General features: G+C 30.8%; 1 protein-coding gene and 1 long non-coding RNA gene across 2 annotated transcripts; both read left to right on the top strand.

Moving 5' to 3' along the window:
• Positions 1-8,178: 8,178 nt before the first annotated feature.
• LOC128158962 (uncharacterized) lies at positions 8,179-8,762 on the top strand. Its single transcript, XR_008240077.1, has 3 exons — positions 8,179-8,326; positions 8,449-8,513; positions 8,647-8,762. It is a non-coding gene; the product is annotated as an uncharacterized LOC128158962 (long non-coding RNA).
• Positions 8,763-13,346: 4,584 nt separating this feature from the next.
• LOC128161271 (uncharacterized) lies at positions 13,347-15,668 on the top strand. The gene is made up of 4 exons (XM_052824523.1): positions 13,347-13,512; positions 13,633-13,697; positions 13,824-13,973; positions 14,897-15,668. Exons 1-4 carry the CDS (start codon positions 13,433-13,435, stop codon positions 15,142-15,144), a joined length of 543 nt encoding a protein of 180 aa, XP_052680483.1. The 5' UTR covers positions 13,347-13,432; the 3' UTR covers positions 15,145-15,668.
• The last annotated feature ends 6,221 nt before the right edge of the window (positions 15,669-21,889 follow it).

Raw genomic sequence — 21,889 nt, 5'->3', positions numbered from 1 at the left:
AGTATCGTTCGTCAAAAAAAAAAGAAAAAAAGATTTACAGTTTGATAACCAATTTCAACATTATACAATCCATGATGCAATACTCACAACTACAATCAACGTACCCTTTTTTCAAATAATTATCAATTTTAAGAATCATGTAAAATGTATCATGTAAAATGTGTCATGTAAAATCTACATGTGCATCTTTTGTATAGTTCCTTAGCAGTCTATGTGGAAGCTATGCATAATGAGTTAAATTATGGTTTGCAACGTTTGAAATAAAGTTTCATGCTCCCTCTATATATTTATGAAGTTCAACTTAAAACAAAAAAGAAATATAGCCGCTTTAAAGTTTAAAGATTTGTCATAATAAATAGACGTTAAATTTGATACAGATCTTGAAGCGCACTACTACATAATGCGTGTGCCTTCAGTGCTAGAATTCATATTTCGAGTACATTGCTCAGCTTTTCAGACAAAACGTGCAAAGTGTTTAGAGCAAAATATGTGGGAACCGTTTACAACGTTTCATCAGATCTCGTTCCGAATCTCAATTCAATTTTATCAATTGATTTAAAATGGCGTACAAGTTTACACTTCCTGTAATGATTACGATACCATTGATAAAACAATTAAATGTATTCTCATGAAAATAAATCTCGAGAACAATATACCTATCTTTTAATCACATTTGTATTTTTCATAACAAACAAAACAATATATCAGTTTTATACAGTCTGCTATTAGTAAATCTTTATACACTCTGTTTCCGTGTACCTACCGGAACCATGACGATATTTTATACACCATGTAATTACATGTTAAACTGTTTGATTTTGTTAACAAAATATGGTTACAACAGAAACAATCCATGAATCAAATCTAACTGATAATGTTATGAACTAAACATGATTTTTTTTTTCAATCGATAACTTAAGCCACTTTCACAATTGGCGCACAAACACTTTACAACACTTTGCGATCGGAATTTTCACACGAGCTCTCTCATGCGTTGCACAAGCTCTCGCATACGCTGCACGAACTCTCGCATTCCTTGTATGCGTTTAAGTGCTTGCATCAAGTCTCCTCAAAATAGTGGATATGCACACCATTCAGACGCAACCAAATCCGATCCAAATCATCACAGTGCAACGCACGAACATTAGTACGAATGTTTTACACGTTTTGTGTAATCGCAGGAGTGATGCACGATTTTTAAAGGTTGTAAGATGAATCGCAGATGTTTATGCGCACATTGTGCAACCATGAGACTGTCTCATGTTCTCTTGCAACCTTTTACTATCATTGCACGACTTATCAATAATATGCCATGCTTTGCCACTAGCATAACTATATACCCTGTATAAACATCTCTCTTTCAGACCACAATTCAACAATATACATTAATTCCATGAAGGTGAGGGGAATATGAAGATTTATTTCTCCAAGAAAAATCATATTTCCCGAGGGTATCGCCCAATGAAAATTTTTTTTTTCTGGGGGAATAAATCTTCGTAGTTTTAATCCCTGAACATTAATGCAATAAACGTTTTATTATACCGAACAACATATGATTATACACAATACGTTGATTTCTAAAAACTGTTTGACTTTTCCAAAGCAATAACGTCGTGATTGTTTTATTGACTCTGTTACTGTCTCTCTTTTCTTTCATAATTTCGAATCATAGATAGTTTAGTTGATTTTGTGATATATAGAGAATCATAATGATTAAATATTTTTGATTTAATAATACCTGGCTTTTTCATTCCTATGAAATCGCCCTGTCAACTGACTTTCTAGACCAATCCAATATTGTGGAATAGTCATATTGAGGTATGATAATATATGCTACTACATCGTTGTTTTATTCTTGTGCAGCATGTTCTCTCGCTTTCAACTATGTGTACTAAAGCGTCGGAAATGGGCAGTATATATCCCCCCTCTGACTCTCACGAGCATTCGTACCATGGAACGTATGATCGCAAGTCCAATCGCATTGGCGCACGTTCAATCGTCCGATCACCTGGTCTCTCGCGCGATCCTATCGCATTAACTTTCAACAGTCGCTTTCATTGCACAACAGTCGCATGTAGACGGAAGATATATCGCAAGATTTATTGCGTTTACATCACTCAACGCTCGCTTAGATCGTGCGAATTTCGTACATATACTTTTTTCAAATGCGATTATTTTGGCAACAGTTTACGATTCATATCTAATTTTATCGTTTGCACGAATACTCAGTCGCTTCTGCTCGTGCACCAATTGTGAAAAGGGCTTTACACTGTTTAAATGTGTACAACCTCGAACACCGGGTAACACCTGCACTGCAGCTGATAGCTGAATCTTACAAACTCTCTGTATTTATATTCTTTTGATGGTTGCTTTTCGTCAACGGTCAATAGAAACCAATAGACATAAAAGCAGTCAATTGTATGGTCGTGTTTCAATTTTGGGGAACGAACGGATGTTGGTTGATTTAATTTTTTGTAATGGTACTGAATTTAATGAACTTATGTCATGAATAGACAATCAAATTAACTAGCTGAAAGAGCAAACGCTTGCTTTTCCGATTAATATTTTAGGGACTAGACAGCACTCAAACAACAAGCTACTTAGCAATCTACATCAGTATAAAATAGTCAGCATTATAACAGTATAACAATAAATTTAGAGCACTAAGCCTAAATAGTAGCATGAATTTCAAACAAGGTGCTCGAGCCAGAGGCATAGTACAATCATAACACAATTCTATTATATAAATATAATTTTTGAGATCAGACACGATACATTTTGAAAATTATGTATTTTATCACAATGTATTGGTGTATATATTCCCACGGTATAGTTTCCACTTAAATCTTAATTGTAACAGGACGTTTTGATCGCCAAAGGAAACAAAATATACATAAAAAACCAACGGTTTTGGTAAATCCCGGAAGTGTATTAAATATAAAATTATCTAACATTTAATTATTTCAGCATCCGTGTTTTATGTTACAATACACAGATTCATTTTATTTTATTTTGGCGCATTCAAAAGTTCAACATGTAGGCTCTTTGTATGCTTAAACATTTTCTTTTAGATTTACATTTAGATTATATTAAAGAAATCAATAAACTATTTGCATTATATGCTAAGGAAATCACAAGGGATTAAGTTTGCCAGATAAAAACCAGGACAGGTTGGATTTTAGACTCGTATGAAACATATATTCGGCCAAAAAAATAGGTCTATGGGGTCACATAACGAAACAATCAAAGCATTTGTGTTTTGGTACCTATAAGTTTTACTTTCTTTTTAAATAAAACCTCTCCCCTTATATAAAGAGAATGATTTGGAGTTTTCTTATCAAATATTAAGATCTAAGCTAACTCTTAATTATATTTCCGGGTGTTTCCAACTGGATAGTCGGATTATCTTTCCCTTACTGGTATAGGATAGAAATCGGACACAACGCTTGGGGTATCTATTTTAACCTGCCAGCGAGAATGGTGTGCAAGGACTGCAGTGGCACCACGTCCAAGAAACTATTGCAGCTTTGGTAAATATAGTGTATCCTCCTGATTGACTAGTTTTTTTTGTAGGGTCAAATGGTCCAACTTCTAACGGTATAACCTCCAAATACGTTATACGGCACAATTCACCTCGTACAGATACCGTGAATTTTGGTAAAACACAATACTGGTCTGGTCATGTTTGCTGTTCAGACGATTTTGGGATTATGCACTTTTGGGGATGAACCAAAACTCAATAAGATAGGGTTAAAATAAACAAAACTATGAAAAAGTTCTTGGATGGTCAAGTGGAGGAATACTCCAAAGATCTTAACCATGATAATATAGTCAAATGAATTGAATTTAATTATTTTTGTCCTGACGGTAACCACATGTCTCGCTTTGGGAACCAACCAATTCTCAAAAACCTGCAACCTTTTTCTACAAAACAGCCAAACTTGCTACCCTCCAAAAGAGTTACTAGGCCTGCAATGCAAAAAAGACTGCTTTAACCTGAGCTTATTGTTACACATTTTTCATGTTCTCATTTCATTTTGAGCAAAAAAGCTTTAAAGAGTTATCATAGATCCCCCTTCTTGGTTTAAATTCATCGTTGAGTATAGGAGAAAGGAAAACTTTGGGGGATATTTCCCAATGTCAATGGCTTGATTGGGGAGTTCACCAGTGTTTATAATTTGTAAAGTTCAACCCATTCACTTATATATTAGCCTACTAAATAGCTCTCAGTTGCAAGTTAATAGAACAAACTCATATTATTAAGTATCAAATAGTACAAAATTAATTAAGTTTGGCGTTATGTTAATTACCAAGCCACAGTCGTACAAGTTTACTCCTTGGCGTTCAAGTAAATTTGGAACGTGCTAAACATTATAAAAAACCGGACCAACACCAATTTCATCTCTCCAGGGCGAATAACCCCCCCCCCCCAATATTGAGTAGTATTGTTGCTGTGGATTTCATGTTTTTATTGTAGTCTATATGATTAATGCTGCTGTTTCTTCTTTTTCTTTTAAAGAGTCCCTTACAAACATCCTAAGTCCTTTACTAGTATTACTCAGTAGATCTTCAGCTGCAGCCCAGAATCATTCGCATCAACCACAAAACAGTTCAAATCCTTACCATATGTGCAATGACAATGGGTTAAATTATATAAATTGTCGCATAAAATAGGGAGTTCGGGACGAGTGAGTTAACAGTGGTAGTTGATCACTTATCCTGATTCAAAACCTGTTGTTTCCTACCATTTGCTACTAAAGCAGGGTGTAGACTTTATATATACCCTCAATTTGTTCAGTTAAAAGATATTAGGTCAGGGGTCAGCATTTACTATATATGCAGAAAAAGTAATCGGGAGGGTTTGGGTGTGGTATGGTTAAACAGCTAGGTAATTGCTGGTGCTACGGTGCCACATCCACCTCCTAACCAAGTGAAGGATGCTTCAGGCTGGTGCCTGTATCTTGAGCAACGAAAAGGTTGTCTACATGTTGGTGCTGGTCATGCTTTTATACCAGATAGCCGTCGAGAGACGGGCGAGAAAAGCAGACATTACTACCCGCCTTAGAACTTGGTAATTCCTTCAGTTTTCGGGCACCTATGCTCACATATGTCTCCTTTGGCCAGTGGGTTCCCTACAGTGGGTAGTTAAATTAGAATACTGGTTCTTCTTTAGTTCCCCACAAAGTATATTGATATAATACGCGACCCAATCCACTATTCAAGTTGTATATGTTGTATTGTTTATGTTCCGCTCAGCTATCATAGCTATTTGGGGTCTTAAAAGGATATATATATATATATATATATATATATATATATATATATATATATATATATATATATATATATATATATATATATATATATATATATATATATATATATATATATATATATATATAAAGCACTAAAAATAACCAACGACACGAACAATAAAGTAAAATATTGTCAAATTTTCGGGACAACCCGTCCCTTCTTCCGGACAACAAAATAAAAATTACATAAGAAAGAAGAAAAACATCTACAAAACTAGCACTAAACTAAACTAAATAATATATAAAAACTAGATAATGTTTAAACACCGGATCAAAACGTGGCAGCTACATCTTTATATTTAAGAATTCGAGCCCGAGAAAGAAAAATCCCGTCCGACGCAGCGGACGGTCTGTGAAGAAGTGCTGAAAGATAACGCGAACGAATTAACTTGCTAATTGGGGGTTGCTGTTAATTAAGTTGTACTAGTAAGATAATTCGTAGTGAAAGTTTGTAGGGAAGATTGGCCCTGTAAAAGACCACATAAATAATCATGAATGTAAAAACTAATGGAAGTGAAATAAAGCAAAAGAACAAAACCGATTAAGGAAATAGCTAATAATTTGAATAAATAACATGATTAATAGTTTGTACATGGACCGAAAAAGATGAAGATGGTGATATTGCTACGAAAACAAATCAGTACTTAGTTGATGTTCATTTTGGTGAAGTCACTTAATTTGTTAATGCCGTCAGGGCGGACTGACTTCAGTCTATGCATCCAAAATTTTTCTTTGTTTTTTCTCTCCGCATCTGTCCAGTTAGGGTTGTGATCAATGACCAAAACCATCATGTCCTCCCATTTGTGATCATCTAAATTAAAATGTTCCCCGACGGGTTCTTTAATTTTCTTAGTTTTGATGGTGGAACGATGATTATTGATGCGCCTGCGGAGGTCTCCTGTTTCCCCTACGTATTGTTTCTGACAAAATTTACAATTGATGAGATATACACAATTGTCCGTACGACAAGAAGTATTTGCGAAAATTTTGTAAGTACGGCCAGTAATGGGGCTAGAGAAGTCGTCTGCATCAGAGCTGTGTTTGCACAACAGACATCTGGTGTCAGAACAAGTTCTAAAGCCACCATTAGGCAGACCCTTAGGTACACCCTCTGCCTAATTGTGGCTTTAGAACTTGTTCTAAAAATTAAAGAACCCGTCGGGGAACATTTTAATTTAGATGATCACAAATGGGAGGACATGATGGTTTTGGTCATTGATCACAACCCTAACTGGACAGATGCGGAGAGAAAAAACAAAGAAAAATTTTGGATGCATAGACTGAAGTCATTCCGCCCTGACGGCATTAACAAATTAAGTGACTTCACCAAAATGAACATCAACTAAGTACTGATTTGTTTTCGTAGCAATATCACCATCTTCATCTTTTTCGGTCCATGTACAAACTATTAATCATGTTATTTATTCAAATTATTAGCTATTTCCTTAATCGGTTTTGTTCTTTTGCTTTATTTCACTTCCATTAGTTTTTACATTCATGATTATTTATGTGGTCTTTTACAGGGCCAATCTTCCCTACAAACTTTCACTACGAATTATCTTACTAGTACAACTTAATTAACAGCAACCCCCAATTAGCAAGTTAATTCGTTCGCGTTATCTTTTAGCACTTCTTCACAGACCGTCCGCTGCGTCGGACGGGATTTTTCTTTCTCGGGCTCGAATTCTTAAATATAAAGATGTAGCTGCCACGTTTTGATCCGGTGTTTAAACATTATCTAGTTTTTATATATTATTTAGTTTAGTTTAGTGCTAGTTTTGTAGATGTTTTTCTTCTATCTTATGTAGTTTTTATTTTGTTGTCCTGAAGAAGGGACGGGTTGTCCCGAAAATTTGACAATATTTTACTTTATTGTTCGTGTCGTTGGTTATTTTTAGTGCTTTTTTATATCTCATCTTATAACCTTGTATCTTTTGATCCGACACTTTAGATAACGAGTGTTGTTGGTTTGCTAGTGCTTCTTATATATATATATATATATATATATATATATATATATATATATATATATATATATATATATATATATATATATATATATATATATATATATATATATATATCAGTATATGCACGGGTCCACACATTCCAATATGAAGTTGTCTACTAAAAAGCTCTCAGGTTAAAACGCCAAGTCTATAATTAAAGAAAATTATTAAAAAGTAGTGTAGCGTTATACATTTTGATATGTATGCAGGAAAAAGCTACACAATTTTAACAATATGTAAATGCATAATTATAATTTAATTGTGATTGTATTGTATGATGTGTAATGTTAATTATGTTTAGATCGACCATTTAAATTTTTTTTCAATTCATTTTGGTTTCCTTTTCATATCTTGTTTATAATGTTAAATGCGTATTATTGTTTGTTATACATGTAACAACGTTTCATTCAACCTAACAATTTTATCTTTTTCTTACCAATTAGTACACATCAACATATTGATTAAATAATGTATCAGCGCAAACTAATTATTGTGTCATGCTAAAATGAACTGATTTGTTGCTAAAAAAAAAAAAAAAAGCGTGTATAATAAGGTGTTTTACGTGATTTAAAATGAAATTTGATTTATAATTGACTGCAGACCATACTTATTTATTTTTTGTGTGAAATTTACATTTAGGCATTTGTATCAGAATGATGATACACTGTATATAGGGACCATACCAGTAATAGCTTTGGGTTGAACATGATACGTGTAGTATTTAAAAGAGCCTACCAATAAGTTTGATAAAAAAAAAAACACAACTAAATTATAATTATTGGAAACAAAATATATTTTACAACTGCAATATGAATATCAATAATGCAGGAAATAATTGAAACAATGGACAACTACGATCCTAAAGTTGTTAAACTTGTGCGCTTATGCAATTATGCAAACTTTTGACTGATGTACAAGAATGTTATCGGATTTTGATATCAGATACCAATTTGTACTTTTATTTACTTGGATTATTTGTGTTTCTTGCAGTTGCCACAAACAGTATGTAAATATGTAAATTTTTTGCATGTTTCTTACAACATTTAGATTTCTAGTACGCTTTAATATCAAGTTAACAATGTGAATCTCATTTTGATATTTTTTTATTATTTATCATTTAACAGATACCATAAAAATGTTTCTGACGATTGCATTTATAATTTCTTTTTGAATGGAACTGTTTGTCAAGGTATTTATTTTAAACTTAAAGCTTTTTTTCCTGATTAAATTTATTGATATTATCATTATTGTTAGTGTATTTGTTTTATATTTAAATATTGGATATTCTAATTACTTTTTTATTATATATACTGCATCTGTAGAATGTCCAGCTGGGTATTTTGGAAAAAACTGTTCAATACCATGCATCCCTCCTGATTATGAATGTTCGTGTAATAAGCAATGTAGCTGCCCAGTATGCCATTATATTGTAGGATGTTTTTTTACTACGATGTCTGCGAGTACTGATCTAGCTAATAAATAAGTGGACATTTCTTAAATTTCACAATGTTTACACATTTAGGTTAAATTTAGTAAATGTATATAAAATATGATAAATCGACCTTATATTTACCTTCGGTAAGATCTAATTGTAGTAAATTATTAAATGTTACTTCTATCAGTACGATTTATCTGAGAATACGTTTGCTGCTCTTGATGATAAACTATGGTAATGTTATGTTTAAGATATATCGTGGTGCTAAGAAACACAACGCAAATTTTTGTAACACGTAGCATAACTTCATTCATGAATTAAGATTAATAAAGCATGCTTTTCACAAAACTAACAATACGTAAATGTGTAAAATCATTTGTAGAATAAAAGTTGTCATAAAATAATAAAACAGTAAATAGAAAATGCATCTGACTAAACTTCAAAATGTGTTGTTCATATCTTTAAGAGTGGGTTTTGTTATGTTTTGTCAGTTCATGAATATGTTTTTTTTGTTGGATAAAGGAAGTTAAGTAGGAAAGGTAATATAACCAAGCTTGTGTGCAGAAAACTTTATCGTCAGTGAACTTGTAAATCAAATACTCTGGAAAACATAAATACCATTTATCTTTGATTTATTCGAGTCATTTGAATAATGAAGTTAATTTAAACCAATTTATTTCATAGACAAGCGTATATGATCCTACATCTCAGTTATTTAAAGTTTTTGTTAAATTAAAAGAAATACATTATTAGATGAAATATCTTTTTTAATGTATTTTCACAAAATAATAGTTAAGTTAGAATAAAAATGACTCCACTTCGTATATTCATTTATATTTACAGAATATACACCAGGAGGAAATTCAAAGCCACGAGGAACGATGAACTCTCAAAGTGTTCCAACCCACTTAATAACCACTTTGATTGGAGTTGTGATCACACTGGTCTTACTCATCTCAATATTATATGCAATACGCAGACATTTTTCTTTGGAATGATTCAACGGTTTATGTAATAGAAATGTTGAAGAAAATGGGGATGTTTATCATGAAATGGATGAAATAGTAACCATTAGATAAGTTTTTTGACAGCTTATTGGTTTGTTAGTCAAAAAACCGAAAATATATGATGACAAATCTGCACGCAAATCTGCATATAAAAACTGTTTCAAATGATATACATCGTAGTTACGCTAATTGGTTATGAGAAATCATTACGCACTTATTAATGTTTATTAAAGCATTAAACAATTTCAATGTATAAATTCAGTAAAGATCATAAACAGGCACACGTTAAGATATTCTCCCCTTGTATTAACAGTTAAGTTACAGGTACATGTAATTGGTAGGTAAACGTTATAGCAATCATATATACATGTACATTATGTAATTCATTAAAACGTATTTTTTCTTAAGAGTTAAGCAATAAGAAATTTCCTAATATATGATATCCCTTAGTCTTTTTATCGGTCTAAACCAGTGCGTTCATGACTATCATTGTTCACATAATACTTTTATAGATATTTCTTTACATAATCAGAAACACTTCTGATTTTCAAAAAAAAAAAAAAATTAGTAATACGTGATATGCTTGACTCTCATTAGTCAGAGAGGTATCTTCATTTAAAGTGTACTGGTCATAAACAGAACAATAATTAAACTATGAGCTAGTATGTTACTCATTATGTAGCATAGCAGTAAGCAAACAAAAAGTGTTGTGTTTGGTTAAAATATGGAATATTCTGAATGCAATTATAAATATTACATATGAATACGAAGATAAAATTGGAATAAAACCCACCGTGTATTCCTTTTGTATAATAAGAATATATTAATGTTTAAAATCACTCTATATCGCTCTGTTTGACTTCAACAAAGTATTCAATAATTATTATATTTACTGATAACATCAAGGTTATAATTACTCCCTTTGTTTCTACGGTCAATGTATATCATGGTGCAATGCTAAAATATCAAGTAAGTTGTTTCCTTCAAATTTTAAACAAAATCGTTGTGATATTGTTTATTACTTTTAATATGTCCTACAACTAACTAAAGGTGACTTTACAATGTTATGATTAAACAAACTATATTGCAATTGTTTGTAAGGTTTACAATTTAACTAATTGGACCTGGCTTGAATGGAGTTCGAATATACACATTGGTATTAGCATGATGCTGTCATCAATGTAGTGCATTCTATACATATATAACAGATATGTGAAAGACGTTACTGAAAATTGCATTTTTAGTCTCTTTACAAATGAAAGGGTTTATGCGAGATGAAAAAAAAAAAAGAATTTAACTTCTGAACATTCAAAAATGATCAACTGTAAGTAATGATTTGACATAAAACTTTATTCCTTCAAATGTTAATTTCATGTTCTCATTCACTTGTTACTTCATTTCATGCTCCATGTTTATATTTTGTAAATATTTTACCGTACTATGCTACATGTATATATATATATATATATATTCCTTATACATCAAACATTGTATATAAGCTTTAGAAAATAGAAAAAAAAACGAGGAAAAAAAACCCAAAAAAGAATTGTGACCATAAATGTTGCAGTAAGATTTCAAATATATGTAATTATAATTCATGTTATATCAACTGTTAAGGTGATAAATACTCAGTTTCTCAAATTCATTATTTTAGAGTTTCCAACTTAATATTGATTGTTAAATAAGCCCCACATGATAACTAATTATTTTATTTACATATTTCAACCTGTTTTTGACATTTAACCTTGCACCTGTGAGCGTTTTAATACGTCAGTTAAACAATGGTTATTAACACTATTTAAAATGATTGTAAAATTTCATTATTATTAATTTTACTTGTTCTTTGTACTGTACATAAACGGTATTAAAGCGGACTATATTCCAAAATCTGACAATTTTAAATGTTATTTTGCAGACGCGGGAATACCAATAAACGTAATTTTGAATCAGCACAAAACATTTCACAAGAAATAGGAAATCATTATTATCTTAAATGTACATGTATTCATCATACAATATGAACAAAATGATATAAAAATGATATTTTTTTAAATCAGAATAGCAATATTTAAAAAAAATCATTTAACGGTAGTCTAACGTTAGGAAATCTTTGGGTTTGCTAAAAAAAAAACATGATCTTAGCAATATATACATAAAAATACAACTGTATATTAAAGAATTAAAATCTATTCTAATAGTTCTACACGTGCATAGTTCATCCACTGTGTCTGTTTTCAATTCCATAATGATTTTCTTTTTTGTCACTTTAGTAATTTTAATTTTTAAAAAATATTTTCAATTGTTACTTATGCCGATTTTTATTTTTAAAATATTCTATATCATTGTTAAATTCTTCAATTTGTAAAATAGATATGTCATTATTTTGTAAAACGTGTCTTAATGACGACGGACCAAATACAAGATTCCGCACTTCTGCGCAGAAATTTGCGCATGTCCTTTGAATATGACTTTCTTAATCATTTACATCAAAATAAGAGAAAGTAATAAAATTGCTATTCTTCTTAATATATTTTTTGACGCCAAAATATTTTAAGCTGGGAAAATTAGGTAAAAAAAATGATAATTTCCTCTGTTTGCGACAAGTCCGCTATATTTCCACGGTTTATAAATCGTAAAACGCCCAAAGGCAGTTTTAGTCTTATAATCTTGTAGATATTTAATTTATACTATAACCTAACAACATTTATGTATATAGTTGTTAATGTAATGTCAGACAATAACTAATTAATTCCTTTTTTCAATGATATTTCTGAAGAAAAATGAACCATGCTGTGAACCTTCACACAACCCCTCAAAGAATTTAAGGTGGATGACGTATATTTTATTTCTGTTCATCAGTAAGCTAATTGACTTCTTAATATTATAATTTAATTAGAGTAAAAATCTATTGCAGAGTTTTTAAAATATCAGTTTTTATATCTCATTCCCGAAAATTCCAATGACCTTCTATTATATCTGAGAATTTTCGAACCCAGATTTGAAAACGCCACCAGAAAAATAAGAAACTCGATGATCATGTATTGTTTTACTGATTTTCATTAACTGATTAATATCACATAAAAATTTGAATAAAAAATCTACATGTATTGTAGAAATGAATTAGGTCGGCTGTCCTTAAAAGAAGATCTTACGTTAATCATGATTGTATTACTAAATAATGCGCATCAACATTTCCCATTTTTTTTTTACAAATGACGTATGCTTACAGTTAGTCATAGATTCATGTTCAAATGACCTGATCTATATTGCTTAAAATTTTTATGATGACTTGTTTAAATTTCAGGTGATGTTGAAAAAAAAATAATGAATGCTAAGTGGTAACGAATTGAAAAAAAAAAAACGTTTGATGTGTTATTATGGAAGGCTTTGGTTTGAAAATGATAATGAAAAGAAATTGTAACAGCCTTTCATTGAACGTGATATATGCAGCGTACACAAACTGTAACGAAATATCTCATTCAAAAGGCAGAGGAAGATTATAATCTATATAAATTAATTGTAATGTTTTAAATTTGTTTAATCTGTATTTTTCAACGGCAGAATGAATAGTCTTTATGCAGGAAATAAACCAAACAAGGAACGACTACTAATCTGTACGTTTTCCATATATGTTTATATTTGCAACTTAATAACTGAGGTGTAGAGATGTTACACGATTTGGGTTTTAAATACAAATATGTTGTTTTGTTGGTTTGGAATATAGGTGTTTTCAGCTGCCCAAACAAGTATGTAGATATGTATATTTCTTGTGACATTTTTTTCTTACTAATTGCATTATTTTTTTTTGTATCAAGTTGTCATGTGAATCTTTATTTTCAATTTTTTTCATCTCTTTAACATTAAAGATATGCTAAAGATGGTTCAGAAGAATGCATTTTCAATTTCTTTCCAAATGGAACTGTTTGCCAAGGTATTTATTTTAAAAAACCTTTTTTTCCGTTGATGTATCTAAAGTACGTGTTTACGAATTTTTTTTAGATTATATAATGAAATTTTTGAATTGTTTGCTGAGAATACCTGAGAATACATTTTTTAGAATGTCCCGCTGGGTATTTTGGAAATAACTGTTCCAAGCTGTGTATCCCACCTGCTTATGGGTGTTCGTGTACTCAGCGATGTGACTGCCCAATATGCCATTACATTGTAGGATGTATCTTTACTCCAAAATCCACGATTACTGATCCAGGTAATAATTAAACGGATAATTATCATTGATCAATTACTACTCAATTATACTATCATAAATAAGATTGTTTATTTCACATCTGTTAAATTGAGATGTACCATAACAGAGCAAATTTGCCCAAAGAAATAAATTTTGATCAATTTAAAACGTCATTAATATGATATATCGTTGCTTGTTTTATGTAAAAATATGGCTAGTATTTGAGATTTATTGCGGCGATAGGAATACCAATAATGCTTATCAAATTTTGATTACATAAAAAAATGACAATAACAAACTTTCAACCATTTCGAAAATCCATATTAAGCCAAGCAACACAGACCTCTTAAAGATAGAGGTAGGATCAGGTGCCTAGGAGGAGTAAGCATCCTCTGCTGACCGCTCACACCCGCCATGCGCCGAATTTCATATCGGTGAAAATTTTGTTATTGGAAAAATGTAATTTAGGGAAAATATCATGATCGGGAAAAACGAGAAAAAAATCCGTGGACAATTCGGTATAAAATCAATTGTCCAGAGCAGAGCAATCACGGACCCATGGAAAATCGCAAACTATAGTACATGTAGCAGGATTCCATTGATAAGTAAAGATAACATTGCTGATACATGTATATGTATAATTATTTGTAATATAAATATGTTTAAAATAGAATATCAAAATTATATACATTAACACGTGTATGTAATCTAACATTAAAATATGTTACTTTTATTTTTCACTGCTGATTGAGTTTTGTTAATTTCATAAACACTACATATTTTTTTTTACAACTTTTTGAGCCAATTGTGTAAAAAGGTTTATTTATGTCATTCTATTTTATTGACCCTAAAATGATTCTACAATTTAGTTATTCTTAGTTTTTTTTATAAAACAGGAATGCAATATCACATGAAATATTTTTCTAATAAATTTATATTTACAGAATTCACAGCAGGGGGAAATGCAGAACCTCAAAAAACTATGAAACCTCGTGATTCCACCAACTTGATTATCACTTTAATTGGAGTTGTGATCACACTTGCCATACTCTTCTCGATATTCCATGCATTACGCAAACATTGTTCTTTTGAATATGTGAATGGAATATGTAACAAAAATGTCGAGGAAGATTACCAAGAAACTGAGTCTGTTTATCATGAAATGGATGAGACACGCATTTCAAAAAATTGAAAATATGTATTATTATTTTTCAACAAAACTTCGCAACAATTAACATTATGCCAGATGGATCACCATGTTTGCAATCAATTTTGTTACAATAATAAAAATAGTTATGATGACGGATGTTTTTTGAAATCTTAGCCAACATTAAATGAATAGACTCTGACCAAAAGAATCATGATTCAATAGAGTAAAACTACCAACTATACTCAATTAATGTTATGTCAAATTTATTCCTTATGTTTTTCGATCTAACAACCTTTTCTGTCAAGTCGATAGTTTATACGGAATATAAATCATAAAACGGTTTCAAAGCGTTTAACTATGCCATTTTTTTTTCATTTTTTATAAGAAAAGGCAGTTATATTTAATATAAAATTATATAATCCCCTTGGTATAATATTCTCTGAACTAAATTCTGTTTACCTTAGTTGGAAATCATTTGCACCATATGTATACTAAAAATATGCAATTCTAAGAGAGAGATTCGTATAACCCTTTTGGCTTGTTTCCCAATCTTATTGTACTTTATACCAAATACCTGCTATTGTAAAATATCAATAAGTATTGTTTAAACTAATTAGTCTAATATTCATTTGAGATATATATAATTTAGAAATGACTTCATATTATACCATTAGTGCTAATTTCCAAAACATTTGAATTATTACATAAAATTTATTAAACTGTTGTAAAGTAAAAGGAATAGTGCCATTCTGATATTATGTTTCAATGGCGTAAATTGTTACTTTAAATAGAAAATAACGAGCCTGCGCCAGATATTAATGCCCGCCGGTTTATGTGTCGGGAATTGGGTAATCCCCTAGCAGAGGGGAAACATGTAATTATGAATTGATAAGGAAACTAGATATTTTTATTGAATAACAGTGATTTCGACATGCCAGCTATTTTAGCTTTTATTTTGTCTTGACATTTGTATTACTTTTTATTTCTATTTATGTCTTGTTTTTAAAGTAGGTGAAAGTACAATGTTAATCAAATTCGAAGAATTGATCATGTTGTATCTGTATGAAGAGCAAAATCACATTTATTCATTTGACTTTTGATATAAATATCTTAAACTGAACCATTTCTAAAAGGTGAATTAACGAATATTCTAGCACTCTTTAGTCCAAAATACTAACAAACCGCTGTTAAGGAGGCTGGATGGACCATCACACTGCCTATAAATTTTAAATATGATTTGTTTAGCTATTAGCTATTTGCTAGAAAGTAAAACAAATATATGCTTTACCTTAAGTTTCAAATCTATTGTTTTATAATTGTTATAATTGAGTTCTTCTTTTAAAGAATATCTGTAGAGTCTAGTACAATGGCCAAGAAAATCGAGCCAAATAATGTGTAAATTGTAAAGATATTCTTCATTTTGTTTTGCCCTAGGGCTACTTCCTCATTGTTTTCAATCACGCGCATTTTTTATAATCGTATTATGGATTGACATTATTCATTTCCTTGTTCACATTCATAATTTTGGGTAAAGAAATTCCTTTGCGATAATATATATCATTTCAAATTTGCATTCATCCGATTTATTCATTTTGTAGTTTCTAAATCTAACATTTAGTAGATTTACACTTCCAATTTTCTATATTACTCTGAATCGTTTATAAGTTAGTTGGTATAAATTTCGTGGAATTCGTAGGTACAATGTACCTCTTATCCGCAAAATAACATCTTCCACGAATGAATAAATTAAAGCAATATACTTGAATTTCCTTTTGCAGGTATACAAGAAAACACGAAATTACGTCCCCACGAACTTTTAAATTGAAGCAAACCACGAAAATTGGCCCCCACGAATTTTAATGATTCCACAGTATCTGACAAGTCGACTTATAATATGAATATAATATGAATGACAATTTTCTTTAAACTAGTGGCCATATTATTTTTTCTGTCAGATAATTATGTAAACATGTGAGATTATGTTAATTTGTTTGATCTTTATGTCGACCTGTCAGATATTATGATGCCAAATAAATGGCAGTAAGTGGCACTAACACGCTTTATCAACAAAATACTGAGTTTCTAGTCAATTTGGTTATTTTCTGACATGTCAACATAAAGATCTGACAAGCTAAAATAAATATCTGACAAGTCGACATAATCATTTGACAAGTCGACATAATTATCTGACAAGTGGTGGCAGATTTGTGCCACCATAGCCTTCAAACAAGGAAACGGAGCAAAATCAATTGCGGTGCCAAGTCTGGACTGTTTGGTGGGACGCTGACTCTGCTGAATCAGAGCAAGTCGATTTCTAGTTTTGTCTGATCTGCTGTGTGGTTTGGTACATTATCCTTTTGGTAAATTATATTTTCCTTATTTGCAGCCAATATCGCCAATATCGGTCTTGATTTCTAAGTGCATGCATAATAAGGTCCAGTCGCACAACCTTTGAGCAATAGACAGCATTAACAGTTTGTCATGTGGGAACAGCATGGGTAAGAATCATGCCATGTCTGTCAATAAACATGATGAATATACTTTTACCGACAGATTTGAGACTTTTGCCTTGTTTGGTGGAGGTGTTCTCGTTGTTTCCAAACACGTGACTCTCGCTTTCCCTCTGGGTCATAGAATTTAGCCAAGTTTTTGTCTGTCGTTATGATACGTCCATACAATTTTCTCGACCTGATTCAACCAACGAAGGAATTCCCGGGGACACAAAACTCCTCGTTGCTTTTCTTCTTCTTTCAAAAGTCGAGGAACCCAGCGTGCGCGAACCTTTTGCATCCTTAAATTCTCAGAGAGAATGCAATAATAGATAATTTGCCTATCCCCAATATTTCTTCCATCCCCACACTGTCCGACGTCAGTCATAACGAAAAGTGTTATTTATTATTTTTACTAGACCACCATTTAAAAAAATATCTCTGTTTCCCCTAACCCGACCCTAAATTTTGAAGTTTGGTAGGTAGGTATTTACTAAGTAAATTTAAGCATGATTGTTTTTAGGTAAGTATAATTGAAAAAAAAACCATTATAAATTAAAAATGAAAAAAAGCAATTAATTCTTAAATTCATTACAAATTCAAAAGAAATATATATATTGTTTATTTCAAATTTTAGCATGTTTGATTCAATGACTAGATGTGCCTGTATATTTTCAGTATCATTTGTATGTTGGTGGACATGTTAACCAAAATATTAATATATGAATATCATTTTAATGATACTGTACATACTTCAAAGAACCAATTATTTTTAAAAATTGGTTTCTGAAATGTATCAAAGTATACTAAAACAATAACTTAATGTAATGTAATAAATGTAAATGTTTGTAAAGAGTCATATTTCATGATTCTACAATATCAAGTTTACACAAAACCACTGCACTTGCAGAGAATACCCCTCTTTGACGAGGAAATAAGTGTCTATACAAAAAAATAATCACCTCAATTTGAAACATAATCCCAGGGAAGAAGAAAATATTTAGATAATAAAGATTTTTATAAATTTACCCAATTTTATTTTAATTATAGTCACTACCAAAACCAACTCTTTTGTTTCAGTCCACTTGAATATGACGAATGTAAGAGAACTTTTTAAATTTTTCACAACATAAAGAGTCTTTCATTTCATTGACACCAACCCACTTTTTGGAAGATTTCTTTTTACCTGAAAAGAAGGGAGTAGTTTGAGACATCAGGGAGACTGTCGTTATTTGTATAGCATAACCTAGAGGAATGATGATTTACACAGATTGAACCTTAATTAAAACAGGATTAGAATTTAAGCAAGTTAATAAAAATAAAAAAAAAACATATACAAGTTTTAAAAACTTATCCAATATATTAACTTAAATTTATTTGATGTATTCATATATTTTATAGATAAAATATTTTGTAATTGTGTTAGTAAAATGACAAATAAAATCAGACTGTACTTCTGTGTATTTTGAAGAAATTAGTCCAACCATTTGACCAAATGACAACCGTCGTGAAGAGGATCATTTAAACTTTTAGGATAACTGTAAACAGGTGGATTTTTGATAAGGGCTAACAAAATGATTGTGAAACAAAAAAAATTTCAGTCACTTTAAAACAAATTTGAGTAAAATTTGGTTTCATAAATCTCCATTTAATGTGGTAAAAAAAAATTTGTCGGCGAGATTTAATTGTCTTTTTATGTTTAGTCTCTTTAAATCCATCCGTGTATCTCTTATGCCATTCAAATACTAGGGCACGAGAAACATTTCTGTGAGCTCCTATTAATTTCAACTTCTTGTCGGTCTCCGTTAATGTCATTCCCAGCTCTTTACACAAGCATGCTGTGTAACCATGCTAATTTTTTTTACCCATTAAAAAGTAATTATTGAAAGTATTCTTAACAATCTTCTGATGTAGCTGTACATATGTAATAGATCTATGACACAATTTGTACCTTTTGTGAATCGCTCAGTTCCAGCAATAAGTATTTTTTTTAGATATATGAGCAAATGCACGACAGTGTTGATTATGTTTACAATGATAACCATGTATGCTTTATTTCATTTCAAACAAATAATTCATTTTATCACCAACTGCCCATAAAACCAATATCTACATTTGTAATACACGATTGATTTGCGATTTTCAGCGCTGTAAACGTGTAATTTGTTAAATAAAATAAGATGATAAGATAATATTACTAAGTACATGAAAAAAATGACGATAACAAACTGTCGACCAAAGTATATTACATGTACATGTATATTATTTTTGAATAAGGAAATTTATCTCACCTTGACGCGGCTGTGTTATAATATACTGAGACGTCACATACATGTACCAACATCTTTATTTCGTAGAGGGTTCCTTAACCACATCAGCAATTTGCTTTAGGTCACCTATGCGTTTTTAAATTGTATAATATCATTTCTAAACATTTCACTAGCTAAAATGTACAAAAGCAAAGAGTATCCTTTTAGCTGGTATATAGATTACGTGTAATAACGCAAAAAGGCAGTATATAGGCTTTTGGAAAGACGTTGTCACGCGAAAAAGGCGTTCTTTTTTAAAAGGGTTTTAGTGCCTTTTTTCTACGGACATGTATTGGCGTCTACCCTTTTATTTTATAACTAATACATTGATATGCGTTTCATCGTCTTACCATTATATAAATCAGATTCATATACATAAATATATAAATTCACTAGATCAAAACACAAATAATGGGAAATGTTATTAATTTATCAATCATACAAGTAATTCCAAAACATTCTGAGCCAATTTAACTAAGAAAAGTTAAATAATTTACAAATCAGTCTTTTTATGCGAGGGTGGGTTTTTTTTCAATTAAATTGCTTCAAGTTCAATCAATATGAGTTGGGAAAACAGAAACACAAAAAATAAGCCATTTTATTTTGTAATAAACACCTGCATGTAACTTAATCTTTTATGATAAATAAGGTTGGAAAAAATCATTAATCTTATTCAGAGGAAAGATATCTCTTCTAAGGAACATATAGCAAATCAATTTTTGTACCGGACGAAAATAATTCAATTTTGCTGCAATTAAGGCTTCTTGACGGCCCTTTTCACAAAACTTTGGCGAAATTTTTTGTAAAAACATGACATTTTTGTCATTTTAGTAGAAAATAAAATTTTTGTTAAAAAATTCACCATGGAAATTGCAGCTCATATTGCTTTAATAATGTAGATTTACAATTTGAGTGTATATTTTCCTTAATATTTACACAAAGCTTCACACAAATTTCTTGCAACAGAGTTTTATACAGTCTGATTAATTGACCAAGATTATCAAACATTCTCCCTCCCCCCGAACAATTGGACAGGACAAGTGTACACCCTATCCGCCCTCGTATTTTTCTGTGTTAAAATGTTTTAGACGCCTTTAGGATGGGCGTCATAATGCCTTTTTAAAAGGCGTGACAACCTTTTTTAGCTTTAATTACGCCCTTCGAAAAGGCACTATGACACATTAATTCGCATTGTTACCCCTTTTGGAAAGGTGTCATAATTACTTTAAGAAAACACATTTTTAAAAGGCATTATAATGTTTTTATTCGTGTAATAAAGCTTTTTATTTAATTTTCAGTTACATAAAATACCCGCCCGGCGCAACTCTTGTTTATTTGTATTTTAATATGTACAATCATAGATTACAAACTGGTACGTTTGTTTATTTGTTCTATCAAAAGGATACATGTAACAGCATTAGACGTCAATTTTTTTCATAAAACAAAAGTTTACAATATATGTGTGTTTCCCTGAAATGTGTAGGTCTGGACTTGTTTTGATTATCATCCTCTTATTTGTCAAGATAATGACTAAATGAATAAGTGTTTATAATGTTTTTGTTAATTCATGCATCTAAAGTGTTACTTTATAATAATTTTTAAAAGACGTTTAAGTTTTAGAAGGAGTAATAACGCATAATAAAATTGTCATAGAGAGATCATGCGAGGGTTTAGAAATGTTCGTCGTAATGTACAAAAAATGTCATATTAATATGGTACGTACCACATGGTGTAATATGGTGTTAGAAAGTTTATACAGATTTTATCATAGAACCAATTTGATAACGCTTGATTTTTACTTGTTTGACTTATTTTAGAAATGGCAGTTGCATTACGTAAAGATGAGCAGCATGGTATGGTAGTTTTTGAACAGCAATCATTGTTATATTTGAGTTCGAAACATCTATACTACTATATTAAAATAATAGACTCGAACTTTTGGGCTTTAATACCGAGAAATAGGAAGCATTCTGTCGTTTGTTTTATATA

This window comes from Crassostrea angulata, chromosome 8 (assembly GCF_025612915.1).
Source record: "Crassostrea angulata isolate pt1a10 chromosome 8, ASM2561291v2, whole genome shotgun sequence".
NCBI classification, from domain to species: Eukaryota; Metazoa; Mollusca; class Bivalvia; order Ostreida; family Ostreidae; genus Magallana; species Magallana angulata.
The sequence above is the reverse complement of the archived record's forward strand: the minus strand, read 5'-3'. Positions and strand labels throughout refer to the sequence as shown.